This window comes from Condylura cristata, unplaced genomic scaffold, assembly GCF_000260355.1.
Source record: "Condylura cristata isolate star-nosed mole 26May11 unplaced genomic scaffold, ConCri1.0 scaffold00014, whole genome shotgun sequence".
Taxonomy (NCBI): Eukaryota; Metazoa; Chordata; class Mammalia; order Eulipotyphla; family Talpidae; genus Condylura; species Condylura cristata.
The window spans coordinates 23,594,153-23,617,392 of NW_004567115.1; the positions used below are offsets into that span (position 1 = coordinate 23,594,153).

The 23,240-nt window shown below is 42.7% G+C and overlaps 1 protein-coding gene across 3 annotated transcripts; it reads left to right on the plus strand.

Annotated features, from left to right (window-relative positions):
• The first annotated feature begins 1,436 nt into the window (after positions 1 to 1,436).
• On the plus strand, positions 1,437 to 18,026 carry ERLIN2 (ER lipid raft associated 2). Of its 3 annotated transcripts, none has more exons than XM_004682234.2 (12): positions 1,437 to 1,524; positions 2,741 to 2,862; positions 4,139 to 4,220; positions 5,597 to 5,643; positions 7,484 to 7,545; positions 7,685 to 7,810; positions 10,735 to 10,808; positions 10,968 to 11,026; positions 11,569 to 11,660; positions 12,727 to 12,816; positions 14,536 to 14,615; positions 14,715 to 18,026. In XM_004682234.2, exons 2-12 carry the CDS (start codon positions 2,756 to 2,758, stop codon positions 14,913 to 14,915), a joined length of 1,020 nt encoding a protein of 339 aa, XP_004682291.1. In that variant the 5' UTR covers positions 1,437 to 1,524; positions 2,741 to 2,755; the 3' UTR covers positions 14,916 to 18,026. The 3 variants fall into 3 exon arrangements, with proteins under 3 accessions (XP_004682291.1, XP_012580440.1, XP_012580441.1); XM_012724986.1 differs by lacking the exon at positions 1,437 to 1,524 and adding an exon at positions 1,666 to 1,741; XM_012724987.1 differs by lacking the exon at positions 1,437 to 1,524 and adding an exon at positions 1,781 to 1,821.
• Positions 18,027 to 23,240: the final 5,214 nt, after the last annotated feature.

A 23,240-nucleotide genomic window follows, 5' to 3' on the forward strand; every position in this document is an offset into this window, starting at 1 on the left:
GTGTGTGTGTGTGTGTGTGTGTGTGTGTGTTTTGAGAGAAGGGCTGGGATTTTCAGGTAGGGAAAGCAGAAATGCACATCTCTGAAGGTGGACACAAAATTTGTAGGTAGCACCATGCAGCATATTTTCAGCTTTCACCATATACCAAAATACCCCAGCACATACTCCAGGCCAAATCCACAGAATAAGCCAATCCTGAAGAGCCATGCCTGGAAACCTACACTTTCCTTTCCCAGTGTCCTAAACCTAATCCCACCACTCACTGTCTTCGCTGGTTAAAAGCTTTTCATTCACTAAAGGCTGTTGTTAAGTGGACTCAATTTTCTCCTCTGTAAACAAAGTAATTTCAGCCGGAAGAGTAATGCTGCTGATCAAGGAAGGCTGGGGCCTAAGACTAGGAGACACAAAGTCTAGATCCTGGTCGAGGTCTCACTCTGCCCTCAGTTTGCATTAACTGAGCACCCAGGAGTCGGAAGGGAAACTATATCCCTGCCCTCCTGGAACTTCCAGTCCAATCAGGGAGGCGATGAAGAGTACAAACTCCTATTTTGCAGCTGGAGTTACAAATGCACTTAAGCTTATGGATATTAAGAAAATGCCAAGGAGAGGCCCTCCCCGGGCTATGAAGCTATCAGAAGCCACTACAGCACGAGTCTGATTCTGGCCAGGGGGTGGCCCACGTGGAGTGGCAGATCTCTCCTGATGCCTCACTGCTTCCCCAAAATGGTGATTCAGTAGATCTGCCTGTTCTGCTCCCCACTCCGTGTCTGGTGAATATCTTCACTTCCCCCTCAAACCTCTGGCCAGTACTCTAGTAGGACGGAAGGAAGGAGGGAGGGCCGGAGGGAAAAAGGGCCAAGGAGGTCTTCAGCCACCTCACTGAACAAAGTTCATTAAAATTGGAATAATAATTCTTTTTTAACCTAGTGTATGATGCTCTGAGGACTCAAAGGCAAAGCTCCCAGAAAAGTGAAGAGGACAGTTGAAAGTAGGAAGGATCAGTGAGAGAATGGTGCCAATCAGCACATTTTAAAATGTGCTTTATTCAACTGTGCTGTAGGGAGAGCAGAGAGTTAAAAGGCTACTACTGCAGGAGCCAGTTCAAGGAAAAGAAAAAAAACTGCTTGAGCCAAAGCAGAGGGGAATCTCGAGAAAATTCCAAAGGAAAAATCACGAAAAGTGACATTTTGACCCAGCACTCTCTCTTCACCCGCCATCAGCAAACGCGGCCACTCGCGTCTTCCCCTAGGTCACAGTCCGAGCAACCGGACCCCTGAAATGCAGGGCAAGGTCCTGACTGTCGGGCACAAGGGCTGGTGCCCCCTGGCGGCCATCAGTGGACACCGAGCGCGAGGGCGGGGCAGGCAGAGGGAAAGCGGTAAGAGGGGGTGTGGTCTTCTCGCGGGAACTGATGGCGTCATGGAAGCGACGGGCCCGGAAGGAAGTAGCGTGCTGAGGGGTGTGGCGGTTTCTGCGGTTGCACGGGGGTTCGGAGGAGTACGGAGCGCCTGGAGGGACAGCCTGGTACGCGGCCCCCGCCCCTTACTGCGTTCGCTGGGCCTCGTTGGGCCTTACTGCAGCTTGGTGTTGGAGCTGAGTAGCCTCTCCCTCGGCCCGGCCACTCCGGGGACGAGGAAGCAATGTTTCTGTCCCGTTCCTTCCCCGCGAGTCTTAAGCCCTCTATTCAGAGAACTTGGGGCGCGAGACCCTCTCTCGGAAGAAGGCTGGGAAGGGGCGCGAGGTAGGGTGCAAGTAACCGGTGGAGCAAAGGGGGTTGGCAGAAATGACGCCACTGCAGATCGGTAGCTGGATGTCACCTCGGTAAAACGAACACCTCTCGTGTCTGCGCCCTAATTGTATTAGATCCATGCCCTGCGCTGGTGAACCAAGGCACATCGCCTGTGACCTTTGTCATCAGTTACCGTGGCGTGTACAGATCATTAAGTTTTAAGGAAATAAGTCTCTAGATAATAAGCCTTCTTCCACATGGTTGCTGGACGCATTTGGACCGGGAATCCAGCATCTCCCAGCTGGGGGGATCCCCTATCTCCTCTAACCACTTGGGGTGGGCACTGCTAGGTGCAGTGTGCCAGTCGAGTATATGAAGTGTGCCTCAGTCTTGTTCAAAGCCTCTGTAGAGCCGAGGAAAAACTGGGAAGTTAGAGGAAAGTCGTGAGAATCCCACTCTCATGGACCCTCTGACGCACGGTACAAGTCCCACACTTTCATTTCTGCTGGCATGGTGGTATGGTGGCTCTAGCATCTGAAAGGAGTACATAATGGTTTTCTTTGAAATACAGGCAATTAGAACTGGAAGGCTCTGACCAGAATTACATAGCCACAACTGCCTGTCATTTAACATCCTCTGTAATTTAGGCCAACTTCTGCAGCTGCCTCTCTCCCCGTTTAGTAGTATGAGTGGCTCCAGTGACAGCACATTCGTATTCCCAGGAAGAGAAAGCTGTGTTCTGAGCCATGCCAGGTGGGCACTGATTCTCCCTTGGGCCACGGCTGCATCTGGAGCCGCTGCCTCTTCAACAAGGTGGGAGAGTGTTCCACAGTTAAGGACTGGGCATGTTGACTGAGAACAGGATGAAGAGTGTTGTGGATCTCGCCTCCTGTCCATACAACAGACTAGATAGGAGCCGCGTTCAGGGAGTTCACCTGTCAGAGACTGTCTTAGCCATAGCTTTCTCCTGCATGCCAGGCCACACATGTTTTCCCTTTTTTTTTCCCCTAGGATAAAGGTGTCCTGATGGCTCAGTTGGGAGCAGTTGTGGCTGTGGCTGCCAGTTTTTTCTGTGCCTCTCTCTTCTCATCTGTGCACAAGATAGAAGAGGGACATATTGGGGTATATTACAGGTAAGGCAGAGACAGGGAGAAGCTTGCAACTTTCCCTTAAGTGACTCTCTTTCCTAGCCACTGTCTTAATATTCTGCTGAATATCTGTGTTTATATTTTGTTGGATAGGAGAACCTCTTAGATTACATTTCTGTCTGTGACCATAGGGAGAAAAGTGTGTGTGTGTGTGTGTGTGTGTGTGTGTGTTTACACACAATGCTTTTATATATACACACACATATAAATTTAAATACAAAATACAGCATTCTAAGTTGATCCCATGGATGGCGCTGATAAATGTATATAGATTTAGAGACAAAAACCAAGAGCAAACCAGTGCTCTTCGCAGATCATCCCTAAAATACTGTGTTCTCCTGCTTCCCTCTGGGCATCTTGGTGCCAAAAGGCTACCTCTGATGAGTACTGATAGCTTGCTCTGTTAATTTTCTGAAATTAACCTTTCAGGAAAAAATGAAAGTGCCTGCAGATTGATTTATAACGCTGAAGACAAGCCCTAGGATAGTGGTTCTTAGACTAAGAACCATTATGTCACCTCTTATTTTATTTTGTTATGTATCTTCTGTTTCATAATGGAAGGCAAAGAAGCACTTATAAATCTTGGGTTACTTTCTTTCCTTTTAGTAACTTAATTAACCAAGTTTTTGCTTTCAGTCTTTATGAACCCTTTCATGTGCCCTGTGATATTTATTTCTGGATTGCCAAGTTCTAAAACTCTGATGAAGTAACCTTCTAATTATTTCTCCTTTTAATTATTTCTCCCCATTATCTGCTTATATTCCCTGAAATAGGATTTTGATGTTATTACTTACGTGCAGCTTGATTACAAAGGTAACTCTACTGCCAAAAATATATATTAGAATGATTTATAAAATGCCCTTAAAATTATTCTTCGGGTTGTTCATGTCAATGGACTCTAGCATTAGTGCGGTTAATTGATTATTACTGGATTTAACTGCCCTAATGGATTGCCACAAGTACAACGGATATGACAAAATAAAACAGACTTCCTCTCAAGTACAGCCAGGAATTCTGCTCTTTATTCCACTTAGCCTGTGAGCCTAATTTTCTTGCTACAAAAGCATGAATAATGTTTTCAGTGTTACCAACAGGCTCAATGGACTGTTAGAGTCAAAACAAACTGAAGGGATCTGTGGCCATGACACTGGCATCTATCATTCTATATCAAACATTTATGGACCTGAAGAGAAAGTTGGGCCACATAATATTGATCTAATAGATTCTGCTTGCTGAGCTGAACCCATTTCTCTCTCTACAGAGGCGGTGCCCTGCTGACTTCCACTAGTGGCCCTGGTTTCCATCTCATGCTCCCATTCATCACATCGTATAAGTCTGTGCAGGTATACATGGCTTGCGTGGCATGGTTGGATGACTGCAGACTTGGGGTGTTGACTAATGCTTGATTTGGAATTTTTTTGCTATTGGATGAATATAGCATCTTTTCAGAAAAAGGTGTTGGATTTAACACCTTTAAATCATTTAATGATAATGTGTGTGTGTGTATGTGTCTACATATGGATGTAGAAATACAAATATATACACACATACACAGAATGAGGCTCCGTGACCATTTATTCTGGAGCTTTGCTTGACTGTTGAAATAGCTGAATGGAATCATTGCGTTGGCCTATAAACCCAAGCTGGGATTTATTTCATTATTTCAAAACATAATCAGAGAAGTATCTTTTCTGAATGTATCAAAGGAAAAATAAAGTGTGTATGTCTGTGTTTTAAATTATAGGCTACCATATAGATGGAAATTAAACATGGTGATTTCCTCATTCTTATTTGAACTTCAAGAGATATAAACATAATTTTTGAAAGTAAGGAGGAAAGTTGAACTGGCAAGGGAAAATGACATCTAAAATAGTACTAGGATTAGGTAAAACAAATCTAAAATCTAATTAAGTCTGAAGTAGGAGGCAAGGGGTGGTGCAAGGGTAAAAGTGCAGCTCTGTGAAGCCATCCACAGCCACTGCAGCACGAGTTTGATCCTTTGCCAGGGAAGTGACCCACATGGTGCGTCAGATCTCTCCTGTCTCGCCTGCTGCTCCCCTCAGCATTGTATTTCAGTACATCTGCCTGTTCTTCTCCCCACTCTTTCTTTAGGGAGTCCTCACTCCCTGCACCTCTGGCCAATACAGTTCTTGTATGCATGAATAAATAAATCTTTTTTAAAAAGTTTGAAAGAGGTTCAACTAAAAATAATAGGTAATTTAACTGACTGCGAAATATCCTAGGACACCCCATATGCATTTTTTCCCTGTAAATTTCTTCTGCCATTTACTGCCCTTGATGGTTTTCAAAATGCATTCATGCGCATTATCTCATTTGAGTCTCACCATTATTTCGAGAATGGACTGAGCCATACTGCAGACTGAGATAGCTTAAATGGATCTCCTGTTTCAAGGCTGTAAGTGGAAGAGGTGGAACTAAACACAGATTGTAGTACTTCTAGCCCAGGTTATTTTCTCGAAACCATTGTTACTCATCTGGTTCATATATATGGTGCTTCACTTACAGTGAAGCAGGAATAGGTACCTTTGGGTGGTTTAACTTCATAGACTATAAGCAAGGAGTATTCAGAGGGGAATTCATGTTTAGCACAGGTCAGCCCCAAAAGGTATAACCAGAGAGGGCCACTTAAGATTCCAAAATTAAGTTGTGTTGTTTGTCACTTTCCATCTTACTACATTTTATGTTTCCTCTATTCCAGACTACACTGCAGACCGATGAGGTGAAGAATGTGCCTTGTGGGACTAGGTAAGGTTGCCCAAAATAACACTGTTCATCCCAGGTAAGAGGAAGGGCTAACTCTAAAAGACAGTGAAAAGAGAGACCCCTTCTTGATATTATCATGTCTCCTGCCCCCTAAGTCCCTCTGTTCTGTTTTAAATAGGTGATGTAGTACAGTATAGAGAGGCAGAGTGGGTGGTCAGGGCATCTGGGAGGGCCTGGAATGCCACAGTAAGAAGCTGTGACTTTTCCACTAAGTGAAAATGACATGAGAGGGGAAGGTAACTATAGCACTGCTCACTGTAGAGAATGACTTAAAGGTCCTTTGGGGCAGAGATCCAAAGAGAGCGCTTCTATAGTGGTTGGGTTGACACATCAAAGGTTCTAAACTGGGATAGAGTAACAAGATGCACGACACCAAAAGGAAACAACCAGGCAAACCCAGAATGGGCATCCCGCAGGATACCTGACCTGACCTTGTCCCTCAGTCACTGTACTTGGAGGGATAGTTAGTTGGAAAAAAGACTGAAAAGACATCAATAAATGCAATGGTGATCCTTAACTAGAACCTGGTTTCAAAATAACAGCTAGAAATGACATTAGAGGATGACTTAAATAGCAGAAATTTATTTTCTCACAGCTCTAGAAACCCATGGCACCAGCAGGGTTGGTTTTGATAAAATCTCTCTTCCTGGCTTGCAGACAACCTGTGTGTGACCTCACTTGGCATTCCCTCATGCATGCTGGAGAAAGAAAGGGAATTCCAGTGTCTTTTCCTTTTTTACTGGATGGATCCATTCTACAATTACTTCATTTATGACCTCATTTTAACTTCTAACTTTGTCCTTAAAGTCCTTGTCTCTAAATAGAGTAGGGGACAGAGTTTCAACGGATAGATTTGAGAGGGCATACAATTCTTTCTATAACAGGAACTGATGGGAACATTTGAGTAAGGCCTTAGTGTCAGGTGTTAAGGGTTTGTTGCTACTTTTCCTAGACTCAAGAATGGTCTTCTGACTCCTTAGAAACATGTCATTGTTCTTAGGGATAAAGTATCCCTAAAGTATTAAGGGTAAAGTATCAACTTGCAACATACTTGCAAATGTGCAACAATATGAAAAGTGGGCCCATTGAGGTAAAATGTTAACAAATATTAAATGTAAATGTTAGCATATGAGTATTGTCTTATTCTTCCAGCTTATCTGCATTTGAAATTTCTTCATAATGACTATTTTGGGGAAAGAGAAGTGCTGAGCTAAAGTAATAGAAGCTGGGCCCTCCTTGGTGGCACAGTGGGTGGCACCCTGGCCAGGGAGGTGACCCACATGGCGCAGCAGACCCTTGTCTCACCCACTGCTTCCCTCAGCAGTGTACTTCATCAGTCGGCCTGTTCTGCCTCCTCTCTCTATTTCTGGTGAATCCGCTCATCGCCCCTGCACTTCTGTACCAAAGATCTGTATACATAAATAAATAAATCTTTTTTTAAAAATAAAGTAATAGAAGGCAAAGTGAGAAAGATTAACCATAACATTCCTTAGTGACCTTTTCTAGTTCTGAGGACTTCTTGACCTTACTTAGTCTTGTCCTGCAATTGATCCAAAGGCATTGCCACTTCAAATGACATGTTGTAATCTTCTTACTAGTACCCCAAAAGTCTCACTACATTTTTTGTGGAGCTGTTTTTTTCAGGAGATTGTATTCTTGCTGTAAGCTCTGAAGATCGCCTGTGTGAGATCTGGGATGCCTTCTAACCTCTCTTCACCCTTGAATTCCTTTTCTGCCAAGTCACACATCTTATGCTACCACCTACGAGACAACACTATTCTGAGCTTACTAGTGACTACTTTGTCTGTTCTTTCTCCAATAGTGGTGGTGTGATGATCTACTTTGACAGAATTGAAGTGGTGAACTTCCTGGTTCCAAATGCAGGTATGATTTTCTATAGTTTGCCCTCAGGTAAGCTACCGGCTTGCTACTGAGCATCTTATCTCTGCACCTCCGGGAGGATGCTGGGTCAAGAAAGGTTTAGTCCCACCTTTCTCATTCAGACTATCCCCATCCCTCCCAGTGTATGATATCGTGAAGAATTACACTGCTGACTACGATAAGGCACTCATCTTCAACAAGATCCACCATGAGCTGAACCAGTTCTGCAGTGTACATACACTTCAAGAGGTCTACATTGAGCTGTTCGGTAAGGAAGTCTCTTCTGACCACAGCATGACTTAGCAGCCTCCCCCTACGTAGCTACCTACTAGGTAGGATGGGTACCTATGGACGGGACATTTTAAGGAATCCAAGGCTCAGGAACTGAACACAAAGAAAATTTCTAGAAAATGTTGATGACAATGAAAGAAGATCATCAGCGTGGTTGCGCTTTGGGCACAGAAGTACCAGTGGGTCAGAGGACTCACTTCTGAACGGAATCAGAGGGCTGGAGTGGAAATGTGTTCCCACTGCCCCTGAGACATAATTCAGTGAAGACAAGCTCAGTTCTAGAAGAACTTTAGAGCTCATCCAGTCCAAAAATCCTCATTTGAAGATAAGGGTGCAGAGGCCCAAAGAGAGTCACAGAGCTGGTCGGAAGTAAAGCTGAAGCGAGTATACCCTTGCCTGGCTCTCACTTCGCTGTACTCCCGCCAGGAAGGGCACCCGGGCATAAGTGGTGTTTCCTTTTAGAAGTGGGGCAAGGGCCATAGCTACACACAGCTTCTATACTTACATGAGATTTGTTTATTACCCTGGACCTGTAGCAATGAAGTGGAAAACCCTTAAAACAAAAAGAATCCTCATACTGAAGTAGACACTTTTTGTCCTTTTCACCTGGTCAAAGTAAACATAACTGACAGCAAAGGAAAATAAAGTTAGTTATTGTTACAGCTCCTTTGTGGCAAAATGTTCTGTTCAAACTTGCTGCTAGAAGTTTTCTGGTAGCCAATGCTAAAAGTAAGTGAAAATCTCAACCAGTAATACAACTATTTTGATACTAGGACAGATGGTGACTTTTCCCAGGAATCTTCATTAAAAGACCCTAAGTTGAGAATGTTTTTTGGAGCAGACAGAAGAAGGAATCAGTGATGTTGACAGTGATCTTAATTAAGCAAACAGTCTGTCACACTGTGTATAAAATTTGGGAAGTGACCAGAATCACTTTAAAGTTTTCTGCCATAGAAACTAAAACCAAATTTCTTTGATGGATGGAGTTTAAATTCAATATGGTGTTAAGAAAAAATTGGTGAATTTGCTACTATATTTTTACCTCAAACATAAAATTTTTCAAATATCAATTCTGTTATAGCCATTGTTCTAGGACTTATGCCATTACATGAACATTTGAAGCAAAAGACAAAGGAGCTCTGATTCTCATGATTTAAAAATTAATATATAAAATTGTTTTGCATTAGAAAATTTCTTGCTATCTTAGAGAAACTTGGTAACTTAGTAAATTATAGTTTCTTGTACAGAGGAGCTAGGAAAATGTATTTGCTTTGAAACTTTTTTTCTTGTTACATTACAGTGCAGTCTTGCTGGCAAGCACTATTTTGCTTAGAATCTATTTGCATCCATAAAGAAGAAACTCCTGTCTCTGATCCTGTTCTTGTAGAATTTTTTTCCCCTCATTCCTTCCTCTAAGGATAATGTGACTCTCCATATCTCTGATGCATCCTCTTTGTTCATTTTATTAAAAAGATTATTAAATACTTGTTCAGAAGTATAACTGAAAAACCTCACTGTAGTTACTTAGCAGTATAATTAAATCAGCATTTATCAGCATTACCGTAGTATAAACAAATGGTTGCCAGTGTTACTGAACTGCCTTGTAGAATATTTCTTCCAGATGTTCCCACTAAGTGATTAGCCTGGAGCCACAGATTTCCACCTTGACTCACATGTAATTGGATCTGATAAATAAATATGTCATTATTCACTTACAGAGGCAACAGGTCATCTCACTTGAAGTTTGGTTGGTACCTTATTTACGTTGATAATATGAAATGCAATGTTTAGCTCTTGCTGTCAAATTGTTAGATTCATAGAAGATGGGAAGTGATACCTTTATGGGTATTTTTCCCTCAGTGCAAGAAACTTGTGAAAGTATATCCAGTATGTAAAAACATTAAAATTCCTCTCACATTGAATGATTATTGTTTTAAAAGCCTAACAATCATAGCATAGAGGTGAAACAAGTCCCTTATTTGGCTGCTAACTAGGCCACCACTGAACCTCTGGATTGGGCATCTATAAAAGGCAGGACGTAGGTGTTCCCAACTTCACCGAGAATGGCCACTTAAAGTGCATGGAGGGTCCTTGGAGGCTCTTACTGAGGATTTTGTAGGCTGGGGTTAGGGAAGAAGCCCTGAAACCCTGAGGAAGCTGAGCCAGAGAAGGCACCTCAGTTCTACTGGTGTGTTATCATGGGGGAGGGGAGCAGTCAGTCTAGTTCTTCATATGTCAGTGCAGCCACTCACATGTGAACTCCACTCAAAGGAATCAGGACCACAGCAAGTAACACATCAAAAGACTTGTGCTCATATCCAGCACCATAAATTTTCATTTTTTCCCTTGTGCTATTTGATAAAGTTCCTAATGGAAATAGTCTCCTTGGGACTTTCCTTGACATCAGAGTCTGGTTCTGTTTTAGAAACTTCTAAAGTTACTAGATAAATGTGCTCAGCTCTGCAGAATAACAGCCATTCCACTGTCCTTGATGAAAACTAAGAGCCTGTCTTCTCTTCCGCCTCTCTTGTCCAGGGAGCAACCCCTCTGAGTCAAGTAATACGCTAGAATTGTTCTTTGATTTTTTTTTAAATCTCCCTTTCCTTTGGGGTGGGTTGATATTTTCAGCAATCTATGTGATTTTATTTCAGGCCACAGGACAGGGACGGTCTCATATCTGCCTGAATAAGCTGCATCAGGGTCCACTCCCACATCTTGTAGGAAATCTGTAGATTCACGGGCGCTGAGGCGTACATTGCCTCCGAAGACCTGTGACTTTCTTATTGAGTACACTGTCAGGTGTATGCTTGAACTGCTGTTTTAGCTTGTTCTCTACCACCATACTTCCCTCCACCCTGCCTAAAAAATAAAAGAGCTCCTTTTTCCTTTTCATGATTCCAGATCAGATTGATGAGAATCTCAAGCTGGCTTTGCAACAGGACCTGACCTCCATGGCCCCAGGGCTTGTCATCCAAGTAAGCATTTCCATGGTGTGCCCTCTCCCCCTTCCCCGAGGTGCACCTCCTCTTCGGAGGAATGTTGTTTTGTTCAGGAAAATCAAGGGCCAGTGGGAGCTGCCTCTGTCCCTCACCAGTCTCGCCTTCCCATCAGGTGCTATTTTTATCCTTCTCCAGGCTGTGCGGGTGACAAAGCCCAATATTCCTGAGGCGATCCGCAGAAACTATGAGCTGATGTGAGTAGCCCCTCTGCCTCACCATTTCTTTCTGCCACCTCACCCATCCCATAGTCAACTGAAGCAGTGGCAGGTTGTTATTCTCCTTTGGAGTATTTGGTACAGCCCAGTGCATTGTAAGATGGAGCAGGCATGTCAGGACAGTCACCTGGGCTCCATAACTGACTGAGAGCCAAGGTTGAAGCCCTTTTGAGCAGTGATGTTTTTATTTTAAAAGGGCCAGACGCCTTGTTTGTGTTTCATGGTTCATGCCAAAGTCGGTACGAAGGACAGATGATTAAGTGGGCAGGCAGGTTCATTTTGCTAAAGTAAATTATGCTTTATTCCCTACAAATGCATTACTTGGGAAGAGAAGGAGAGCCATGTTACCGTCTGCAACAGATAAGCTTCTCCCTGGGATGTTGAACAGCTTTCCAGGAGGGAGTAAGAAATCACAGTTTGCCTGTCCTTGGCAGGAGTGCTTGGCTCTGCCAGGGGACAGAGACTGTTCCTCAAGAGCTTTTCCACAACAGCCTCACATTTGCATGCTTTTTTCACTTCAGGGAAAGCGAAAAGACAAAACTTCTCATTGCAGCCCAGAAACAGAAGGTGGTGGAGAAGGAGGCTGAGACAGAGCGGAAGAAAGCCCTCATTGGTCTGAGCATGGTTCTGGGATCCCCCTTTGGGGCAGAAGGGCTGGGGACAATGGGAAGACTCCAGGAAACTTCAGAAAGCTTAGACCACATGATCCTCCAAACTTTTGCCCCACCCAGGCATGGCATTAATACTCCTGGAGGCAAAGCCAATGTGGTCAGATCGGGTGGAAAGATCAGGAGTTTTAAGTTTCCAGATCTCTTAGATAAAAGGAGCTTTCCCTATAAATTCTGAATTCACAGTAATAATAACTAACACTGTGAGCCATTTTCTAAGAACTTATATGTGAATTATTTCATTTGTTACAACTACCAGGTGGTATAGACAATCATTAACCTCGTTTTATTGAACTAACGCACAGAGGTTATGTACCCAATGCTATGGCAAATAAGTGGGGGAACAAGATTCAAATCCAGGGACTCTGGGGGCTCACACAGGGTTAAAGTGCAGCACTATGAAGCTATTCACAGCCACTGCAGCATGAGTTCCATCCCTGGGAGGTGACCCACTACAGACCTCTCCTGTCTCACCTGCTGCAGTGCATTTCAGTTGATCTGCCTGTTCTGCTCCCCAATCTGTCCTTGGGGAATCCTTTCATCCCCCGCACCTCTGGCCTACACCTCAGTTCTTGTATATATAAATAAATAAATCTTTAAAAAAATAAAAATCCTGGGACTGCGTTCCAGAACCCGGGTAGTTAGCCACTATACTAGATTATCAGCAGCAAACCTAACTACTTACTAAAGTGACCCAAGTAAAGTTTTTAGCTTATCTTACACCTTAAATTTCCTTTGGAAGCAGTACTGTTGTGACTTAGGGGAGAGGTTGGAGTTGGTTCTCACTTTCATCAGAGAAATAACTCTCCTCCCTTGGATCCTCTCTGCTGGCACAGTTCTGTGTACGCTGATACCTTCCAGCTCTGCCTGTCATGGCCACCCTCTTCAGCCCATGGCTCTCCAGAGCTTACCATTAATGCATCAGGGAGTCAGATAAGGTAAAAGGTGGAATTTAGTCAAGCTTGCAAACTGATCAGAGCTCTAAACCTTTTCTCGATTTCATTACTATAGAGGCAGAAAAAGTGGCTCAGGTTGCAGAAATCACCTATGGGCAAAAAGTAATGGAGAAGGAGACTGAGAAGAAGATTTCAGAAATTGAAGGTGAGCAGAAATGAAGTCAATGCCTAAGTTTACCTCAGACCTCCCCTTTGATTAGAGAGTGGGAGAGTCACTTCCTCTGTTCTAAGATGACAGGATTTTGGGAGGACGTTGCCTTTTCTCTGAGCTTTAACTCAAGTTTTGAGGATATTTTAGCCAGGCTAGCATCAGTTTTCTTTTCAGAGAACTTTCAATCATTCATTCAATAAATGTTTGTAAGTACCATATGTGCTAGGCATCTTGTGAAGCATAAGAGAAAGGGAATTATATCCTCCTTGCTGACTTAGCGCTCAGACTAGCTGTGGAAGTAAGCTAGGAAGCCAGGACAAACTGCAGCTCTCTCTCCTCAAGCCTAACCTACCCCTCCTCAGAAGTCAGGAAATACCACAGCCTTGACCTCATATCTGCTCAAAGGGTCCCTGTAGATACAACTGGAAAGCACCGTTTTCTTCAGTGGCTTTTAGAATATAATTCACCTTCAATTCCCTGCTCTCAGCTGGCATTTTGTCACTACCACCCACCTTTCCTTCATGTGGTGCCTTAGGTCAGACAAATTGTAATTACATTTTTTTAATTGAGGAAGTATAAACTTACAACATTGTATGTGATTGAGTGGCATAGGGCTATACCTCCTCAGATGCGTATCCTCACACTACACCCATTATCAAAAAAAAAAATCTTAATGGAACTTCAGGGCCCAGCTTCAGGATATAAAGTGTTCTGCCCAGTTATTATGGAGCCAGTCAGGCTTTACAGGGACCCATTGAGTTAAAATTCTAAAACCTAATTAGGATTTGACAGATCAGTGGCACCTCGTTAGGGAGCCCTTAGCAAAACAGCATTTTTATTTCTTATAAATACTTGTCATCAGGCACTAAGGCTAGTTGAGTTGGCCACATGGCAGCCAGAACCCCAGCCAGGCTACAGACTCCCCACACCCAGAGTCTTAACTGAGGGTCTGCGCTAAGAGCCCACCCACAGACTGACCTTTCTTCCCAGCCTTTTCACTACAAATAGTACTCACATGAGGCTGGACTCACTTCCCAGGCAAGGGAGTAAATATCACAAATTTTGCTTCAGCTTGACAGAAAGCTAGTCTCAGCAGATTAAGGGCGCATATTGTTTGCATAACAGAAGTTTAAATAGGTCTTGATCCAAACAGGTGTTAGTCTGGACCATGGCATGTAATTCTTGTAGAGTCGTGTCCATTTAACCACTGCTAATTAGAACCTTTAGACTTCATGTTTGCGTTTTATGTTTATGGTCATTTGGTTTTAGGGTTGATTTGCGTTGGCTGTACTTAGAGCCTTCTTGGGCTTCTCTTGTTTTTGCTGTGTAACACAAGAGCACTAAGGTCGAAAGCTCAGAAAGTGGGGTTTGAGACAGGGTCACTACCCTCTTCCCAAAGCAGGAGTCTGTGGGCAGCAGTGCTTTTCTCTCAGGCGCTGTCACAGAAGAGGTTGTCGGGCACAGCAGCATTTGCCCATCACTAGTCCCAGGCAGAGGGAGATTCTTTCAAAGCACTTTCTCATCTTGGTTGATTTTCAGTGAGAAAACCAAAGCACAGAGTAAAAAGAGCAGCCTCCTCAAGGTCACAAACACAGAAAAGCAGGTGAGAGGAAGCTCAGGAGAGCCATAGGGAGTGGACACAGTCACCTGCTAGCCTTGCACTTCTGCCTGCGCACGGTGGGTTTACACTTCATTCATTGCCTCTTCCCCCAGATGCGGCGTTTCTGGCCCGGGAGAAGGCAAAGGCTGATGCCGAATGCTATACTGCCATGAAAATTGCAGAAGCAAATAAGGTAAAACCTCGGTTCCTGTCTTCCCCAGTTACTTCTCTTCACAAAGATCAGAGGTCTCATCTGGCTCTACCTGAGTTGTCTTTACTTTTCTCCTTGCAGCTGAAGCTGACCCCAGAATACCTGCAGCTGATGAAGTACAAGGCCATTGCTTCCAACAGCAAGATTTACTTTGGCAAAGACATCCCTAACATGTTCATGGACTCTGCAGGCAGTCTGGGCAAGCAGTTTGAGGGGCTGTCTGACAAACTGAGTTTTGGCTTAGAAGATGAGCCCTTAGTGGCAGACACTGAGGAGAATTGAAAAGAAGTTTTATACAACCACAGACGACACTTAAAGAGATTTTATTTTTTAATGATGAGCCAGGATGCCCCTCCCTCCTGCAGTACCTTCTTTGACTCTCTTCCACATAACTGTGGTGGGAAAAAAGGAAAATGCACTTAGATCTATTCCCTTGCCTGGGAAGGGAGGGCAGGGATTGATGATTTGGAATTTTTTTCAGGTAAGTAGGTTATATGACTTCTGTTGTGATTTGTAAACCATGGGTTTGATCTTTGACCTCCAGACACTCACTTTAGCCCTTTGAAACTGGCTTAATTAGGGATGTTGTCCTTAAGGAGTGGGAGAAATATAGGGTGTTGCTTTAGGTGATTGGATTTCCCTGATTTGGGAAAATGTGGTCCAGTGTTCTCCCCCTTGTCTCCAAGGTGGGAGATGCCTGTAAGTCTCAGCAGCTGAGCAAATAATGTGCTCGTAAGTTTGCCAGTAGAGCTGTGGAGAAACAGCTGTTTGGCTTTCCTGGCGTTTTTGTCAGTGTATATGTGAGTTGTTTTAGGGCATACTTGAGCCCTTATAGGAAGAACTGGTGCTAGGTTTTGCCAGCTTTTCTATATGATACCCTCCTTGTCTTGGGCCTAAAGAGTGGTGGTTTCTGACTACATTTCTGGAGTCAGGGTTCAGTCACCATGGCATAACTCTTTTTAAAACTTTTCACTGATTTTGCGATTTGGTTTTTTTCTCTTAATTTGCTCATTGGTTCCACTCAGCACCAAGAAGACAGGAACAAACAACTCAAGTGTCTTAAGCTGCTAAAGTGGGTTGATTGTATCTGCTAACCACTGCAGTAACTGCTTGGCAAACTATATTCCTTGAGATCAAGTCTTTTTTGTTGTGGATATTCTACATCGAAGAGCCCCTCTGGAGAAGCAGGAAGGGTCATCCAGCAGATTCCCACGTCGGGCATCTGCTGGGAGTTTGTCTGACTTAGTGGTCAAAGGGAGGCCATTCTTTCCATAGAATGCATTATTAAATCCAGGGACCCTGGTGGCCACACAGGGGTCAACTGTTAAGTCTCCAAAGGGGTGGGTGGTACATGTCAGAGGGCACAACCCACCAGAGTCCCTGCATCAAAATTCATTTGAATGTTTTTCATACTGATTAGGAAAATGTTGGTGGATTTGGGGTGGATCACAGCATACATGAAAGAAAGGTTTCCTATTTCTGAAAACAGAGTTGGGGACGGGGGAGCAGCTATATGGCTCATGAGTTTGTACCAAACTGTTAAGTGGAAGGCAGCTCTCTGGCTTCACCTGCAAGCATTTGGTGTCCTGTGTGGCAATTTCTGGCCTAAGATTTGACCTTCTTATTTACTTTCCTTCCCACTCCTCAACTCCCAATACCCCTCTTCCCCCAATGAAACTATGAATGATACTTTCTGGCAAAGATCCCCACCTCACTTTTGGCCCCATGGCCAGACTTCTGGTTTATCGAATGGCTCCAAATGTGGGGCCATTTTGCTTCCAAGTAGTGCCAGGCTTGTTGGGAGTGTGGGAAACATTTAACCTGCCTAGGAAGAAACAAAGTATGAACTCTCAATTCAGACTTAACCATTCTCTGTCTTAATTCCTGAGATCTAGAATTCTCAAACCACTGATCCTTGTCACGCTGTGTGTGGGTAGCCAGATGTTCCTGGAGTGATGGCTCCTAGTGGACTCAAATCCCTGCAGAAGGTAGCTGGTCTCCCTGGCGCAGCACAGAGCACCCAGTGTTAGCATACACTCACCCCCTCCCATTTCAGAGCCATTAGTCACTTATTAGTAGCAACATGAGTTGTCTGGCTTCCCGATTTGCATATTTGCCTGTACCCTCTATTCTCAGACTTGCCTAGGTTCAGAAAGCTCTACTTGATAATTGAACAAGGAGCAGGGATATCATAGCTCTGAAAGGCGTGATTGCTCAGGTTCTTAAAAGTCTCTCCAATACTAACAGCCCGAGACAGATTGTCCCTAGCCCTAGATACACTTTGACCACAAAAGAGCCTCAGTAGAGTGATGTCCTGCTGCACCTGCCCCTGTGATGTTAGTGCCATTTCCTCTTTAAAACAAAAAGTGTCAATACCATAATGCCCACTAGTTGGAATTCCCATAGTTGTCTGTGCCTGGCTGAGTAGTGAAATCAGGAAGCTGTTTCCTTAGCAAGGGACAACTAATCTATCTTTGAGACTTTGTTTAACACTTTCCAGAAAATCTGATCTTAAAACATTTGAACTCGAAGCATGTCAAATGTGACAGCCTACAATTTTGTAGGCAGTAAGTCGTGGCTGCTATTTATAAATGGAACTTCTATCAAAATGAGTAACTTCATAAAATTAAGTTTTTATAGGGTTTTCCAAGGAAAAGTCACCTTGGTTGGATATTTCTCACTCATTAAACTTTGCAGAAGTGATTCATAATAGGTACTGTTTTTAATCACTTTTTAAATATAAGAATAGACTGTTTGCAAGGAAGCCAAAGTGTGTTAATCTTTTATATGACTAAGATAAATTTAAAGAGATCTGTGATCAAATTAAGTTGAGGGAGGAAAAGAAATCACTGAAAGAATTTTTGTAATATATTGATCAACAAGAGTAGATGTTTTATAAATTATCTGTTGCAAAGTCTTATCTGTAGCAATGCCTTTTGACACTGATAACTACCATTTATAGAGTATGTAGTGAAAGTAAGAGCATTATATTTACTGACTTTAAGCTTTATTGAGACTCAAGGCTACTCTGTGAACTTAGTCACTACTTCTTTAGTTCTATTCACTGATTCTCATCACTGTTTTCTATTGTTTCCTCCTAAAAGAGGTCTTAGTCAATCATTTCGTGTTTGTATTTCAGTTCCTTTTCATTTCTGCTTTTCTGTAAACTGGTGATTAAATAGTCACACTAACTCTGCTTTCAAAGAGCCCCAAGGACTTTATAACTGAGGCCCTTTGTAACTGAGAAATGATGCTTGTTATTAATGATTACAAGTGATATGCTAGTTTAATTGCCTGAGGTTGGTAACTGTAGGAATTGTTGCAGACAACTGAAAAGAAATTTTGTCTTAGTTTTATTTTCAGTCTTGCTAAATAAAATGAGTTTTTGTATTACCTTTTTATGAAAGTGAAATTTAGCAATCACTAATAATATGTAAAGAAATGAAACATCCCAGCCTAGTGACTTGAATACAAGTCAGTAAAAATATATTCAAATCACCATCTAAACCCATTATCAATGTAGAAACAATAAACTGATTTGTGAGCATCACATGGTAGTAAGTGCTGTAGACAGAATGTAGCTGCTGATGAACCCAAGTCCGCTGAATTCTGCTCCAAAGGCAGCCGTACTTGCAGCTGATCCCAAATTCATTTTTTTGAAGATTTATTTATGTATGCATACAAGAACTGGGGTGTAGTCCAGAGGTGTAGGAGAGTGAAGTCATTAGAAACAGTGGGGAGCAGCACAGGCCGATCTACTAAAATACGCTACTGAGGGGGGCAGTGAGTAAGACATTAGAGGTCTGCTGCACCATGTGGGCCACCTCCGGGGTGGGGATCTGGCTCAAGACATCACAGAGATAGCACTGAGACTTAATCTATGCCAGGAAGACCCCCAAATTCTTTTTTTTTTTAAAGATTTATTTATTTGTGCATACAGAACTGGGGTGCAGGCCAGAGACACAGGGGTGGTGAGAGGCTTCACCGGAGACAGAGTGGGGAGCAGAACAGGCAGATCGATGAAGTACACTGCTGAGGGGAGCAGCGAGCGGGTCAGGAGAGGTCTGCCACGCCATGTGGTCACCTCTGGGGCAGGCGGGAATCGAACTCATGCGGAAGCGGCTTTAGATTCTCAGTGCTGTGCTTTAACACGCTGCGCCACCAGGGAGGGCCCCAGATTCATTTTTATATCAATTTGGTAGAAAAGTCCCAGTCTCTACTCAAAAGCAGCCCAGCCATGTAAAATACAGGATACAGTTTCATATACACAGTAACTTTTAGCATTAATGTGTCCCCCATTATTGCACAGGACACAATTTTACTTATGAACTATTTGCTAGCTATACGTGATTTGCCCATTTAACTGGGTATATGGACTGTATTTTATTTGCTAAAGCTGGCAACCCTAGCCCAGGCTCTCTCAGGTTTGTAATGGTGCTCCCAAACTCTCTTTTGGTATAAGAGCTTACTACCCAAAAAATAATAATCCCTGTTCCCACTTCCTAGGTGCATGGTATTGAATAAAAGTTTTAAGCTCTCAAAGCCTCAGTTTCTTGATCTATAAAATGGATTGAGTGAATTAAGTGACATAACATTTGTGACAGGGTAAGCACTGTGCCTAGTAGCCCTTGGAAGTCATTCAGCTATAACTACTTCCATTTATCTAGCAAAACAGGCTGGAAAGCTCGCAACTATTAAGTAGGTGCCACTAAGTGGAAAGTCAAACAAATGTGATAACAGAGTAAGATACAGTAGAATAGCACTGTAGAAAGAAAACTGCGCTGCAACACACCAGACTATTTAGAAACCACCTCCACAGAAATGCATACAGAGAACAAGCTGGTTTGGCCCAGAACAAGCCGGTCCTTTAGAGGAATTGCCAGGTGCAGGGCTGCAATTCAGAAGACCTGAGGAGGCTAGAAAGGATACAAAATGTTAAAACCAAAAGAAAAACAGCTCATGGTTCACCCCAGAAAAGGCAGGAAAGAAATTCAACCACTTCACAGTTATATAAGCTACATCATGGTTGGCTAGGTATTCTCCAAGTTACTCAGAGACCAAAGGAGAGGACATTGCCTGCAGGCTAGAGTATTTTAAAAGATTTTACTTAAGATTGGCTAAAATTTAAAATAAGGAGAAGTTGTTATCGGCAAATAGAAAATACAGGGATTAGTATGAATAACATTTTCGCCTTTGATGGTCTTCAGAAATTGGGGAAATTCAGTGCTGTTGGAAATGACATATAGAATGTCATTCTCTATGAATGTTCAAATAATCTTGATGGATGGATAGATGGACTGGCGGATAGACACACACAAAGACCTCCTCAGGTCCAGAGTTCTAGAATCTACACTTGCATTTCAAAAGCCACTGTTGGCTCAATGGCTGCTGTCTTGGCTCCTCTGCCAGGTTAAACTTCAGCGTGGACATTGTTATTCTTCTTCAAAGTCAAGTAGGCAACAGTAATTTTCTATTTTTTTCTGCTCCACCAAAAGAATCACAATGAGTTTTGCAGGAAACAATTTATAATCTATCAATGTTTTTCTCATAATTCAGGGCCTTAGACTAAATCTGGGTTTTTGACTTTTTTTTTTTTAAAGATTTATTTATTTGTGCATACAGAACTGGGGTACAGGCCAGAGGCTCAGGGGCGGTGAGAGGCTTCACCAGAGACAGAGTGGGGAGCAGAACAGGCAGATCGACGAAGTACACTGCTGAGAGGAGCAGCGGGCGGGCCAGGAGAGGTCTGCCACGCCATGTGGACCTCCCCGGGGCAGGCGGGAATCGAACTCATGCGGAAGCGGCTTTAGATTCTCAGTGCTGTGCTTTAACCCGCTGCGCCACCAGGGAGGGCCGGTTTTTGACTTTTTTAATCCTCCTCTTTTCTTCTTTCTCCTTGCAACTATTTGAGCAACTTTGAAGATAGTTACTGGTGATTTTGGACCTGCATTTTTCAAGTACAAAGTAGCAGGGAGGGATGAGAGGTTAAATTGGACAGTTGAGCTCCTAGGAAGAGGAAAAAACTAAAGGAGGAAAATAATGGAGTGGCATTAAGTCAAAAGCACAGTAAGAAATTGGGAAATGTGAAATGATAAGGGGAAGGGTCAGCATGTTACATTGTACACATTTGTTCTCATAAAGCTGTGGAATAGCAGAAATGGGGTACATCTAGGAATGAAGCCCCAGCAAAGCCTATCTTATTCTTGCTCTTCCCCAATGCACTTTTGCAGAGAAACTCCTCTAAATTGGGCTAATGGCTAAGGCATTGAGCAAGGGCACTAGCATTCACTGAAAATCTACACTTGCTTTAGGGGAGCACTCTGCGAAGTGTATGTGTTATCTTGATTAAATCCTCCTGCAACACTGAAGAAGATACTCGCATAAATGAAAAACTGAGATGGTCATTAACATTCAGGTTTACAGTTTGATAAGTCTTGATAAGACCAAGACTCGGATTTTATCAGTTTCATGCCTACACTATCATTTATCAGTTTCATGCCTACACTATCATTAATTAATCAGAAAATCCTGATCCCTTTTCTGATGCCTTTTTTGGAACCACACACATGTACACCATGGCAGGGAAAGGTCACCTTTAATTCAGAAAACTGACCTACCAAAGGAAGATGCTCCTACTTGTTTGTTCTGAAGGGATAGGGAAAAAAATTCCCTTCTTAAAGGTTCTTTGGTCTAATGATTAACTTGACATATTAACAGGAGAAAGTTTAATTTCCTAAGTATGAGAGCCCCTAAATGTGAGATTACAAAAGTGACCAAAGCAGGACCCGTATAAACTTTGTAAACAAAGACATGATAAATTTGTGAGGAGTTATGAGGACAAACAAGCTGAGGCTTGGAGTAGTAAATTAGTGAAAAGGTTTGTTTATACAGCCTTTTCTGCCCCAAATACCCCATCTGTTATAATAAGTATATTACTATTCTCTTATTATACTTACTATACTTAGTCTCCACACAACGGGGAGAATATCTTTCACAAGGGTGATTAATCATGCTTCCAGGGAGACAGGATCTGAATGTACTTCTTCCTCAAGTACCTTTAATTGAAAAATACTTTACCAAAGTGGCATATTTCAGAATGGCATATTCTGTTCCACTTCAGTTCCATTCTGTTCTCACATGAATTATACATCCTTAGCTGCAAGGAGTATTTATGGTTTTTAAAATAGATTCCAAATAGCATATCACCTTAAGTAATGTCATGGTCACCCAAACCTTCCGCTATATTCCTCCTCTTCATGATCTCCATCATACATATCCTTCTTGTTTCTCCCACTTCTGGTTACTGGATAGCACCTGCCAGCTCCTATATTTTTAGAGCAAATACTATTCACACCATGAAGTACTATTCTAGTCATTTTTATTTTTATCACTGTCTAAGAGTGGAAATCCAGCTCAGAGCTGTTTTACTTGAACACAATTACTGCTAATGCCTAGCAACCCTGTTTACAGATAAACCAGTTTTTTGTACCAGGGTAAATGAGGGCTTTTCCATAAGAAGTCCTTGATGGTGAGGACCCAAGTTCTACTCAAAGTGATTTCTGAGAATAGGACACGTGGAATTAATTCCATTTCATTTCCTGGGAAGTGACAGTGTGGAAAGACTTTCTTTCCAAAAGGTTAGAAATTCAGTGACCCCCTCCCCCAAGCCTGGAGAACAAATTTGTGCCCGTTCTCCAACATACCATCCCACTTGATCAAGTTACTGTGTGAAAAGCAACAATTCCAGCCAAAAATATTTCCCTTAGCAAAAGTATCTTCTACTTGCTCACATCAAGTAGACTATTAAATTTAGCATTTTACCATTGTTGACCCTTGTATTGCTTGACTCCATCTGTGTATGCCCATCATACTTCCCAGCGCCCGACACAGAGGGGACTCAAGAATTGCACTCATGTATGCTGAACTCCTCAGACTGTCTAAGCTGCCAATGCCCTCCTCCAGGCAGGAGGTGGTAACTGACTACAGAAATGAGGAAACCTGATTTGAGACAAGCTATGAGTCAAAACTATACATAAGTTGTGGAGATTTATGTACAATAAAAAAGAAGATATTCCATTTAAAGTGATTCTATTGGTTATACGTTGAAGTGTTTGGATATATTGTGTTATGTAAAATGTATCATTAAAAGTTTGTACAAAGAGGAAATGTAAATGGCAAACAAACATATGAGAAAATGTTCAATATCACTTGTAATAAGGGAGATGCCAATTAAAACCACAATGAGATACCACCTCACCCCAGTGAGAATGGCACATCTTCTAATGACTAGCAACAACAAATGTTGGCGAGGATGTGGAGAAAAAGGAACTCTCCTGCACTGCTGGTGGGAATGCAAACTAGTACAACCACTATGGAAAACTGTTTGGGGGTTCCTCAAACTGCTTAACATGGAGCTTCCTTAGGACCCAGCAATCCCACTCCTAGGTATCTACCCAAAAGACACAAAAACACTGATTCAAAGAGACACCTGCACCACCATGTTTATTGCTGCTTTATTTGCAATAAGAAAAACATGGAGTCAATGCAAATGCCCAAAAGTAGATGACTGGATTAAAAAGATGTGGTACATACACACAATGGAATTAA

Excerpts from the sequence above, each read along its gene's own strand:
- ERLIN2 (XM_004682234.2), top strand. The coding sequence starts at position 2,756 with ATGGCTCAGTTGGGAGCAGTTGTGGCTGTGGCTGCCAGTTTTTTCTGT. Across the intron at positions 4,221-5,596 it reads CATCGTATAAGTCTGTGCAG|ACTACACTGCAGACCGATGA; the intron begins GTATACATGGCT and ends CCTCTATTCCAG. Across the intron at positions 14,616-14,714 it reads AAATTGCAGAAGCAAATAAG|CTGAAGCTGACCCCAGAATA; the intron begins GTAAAACCTCGG and ends TTCTCCTTGCAG.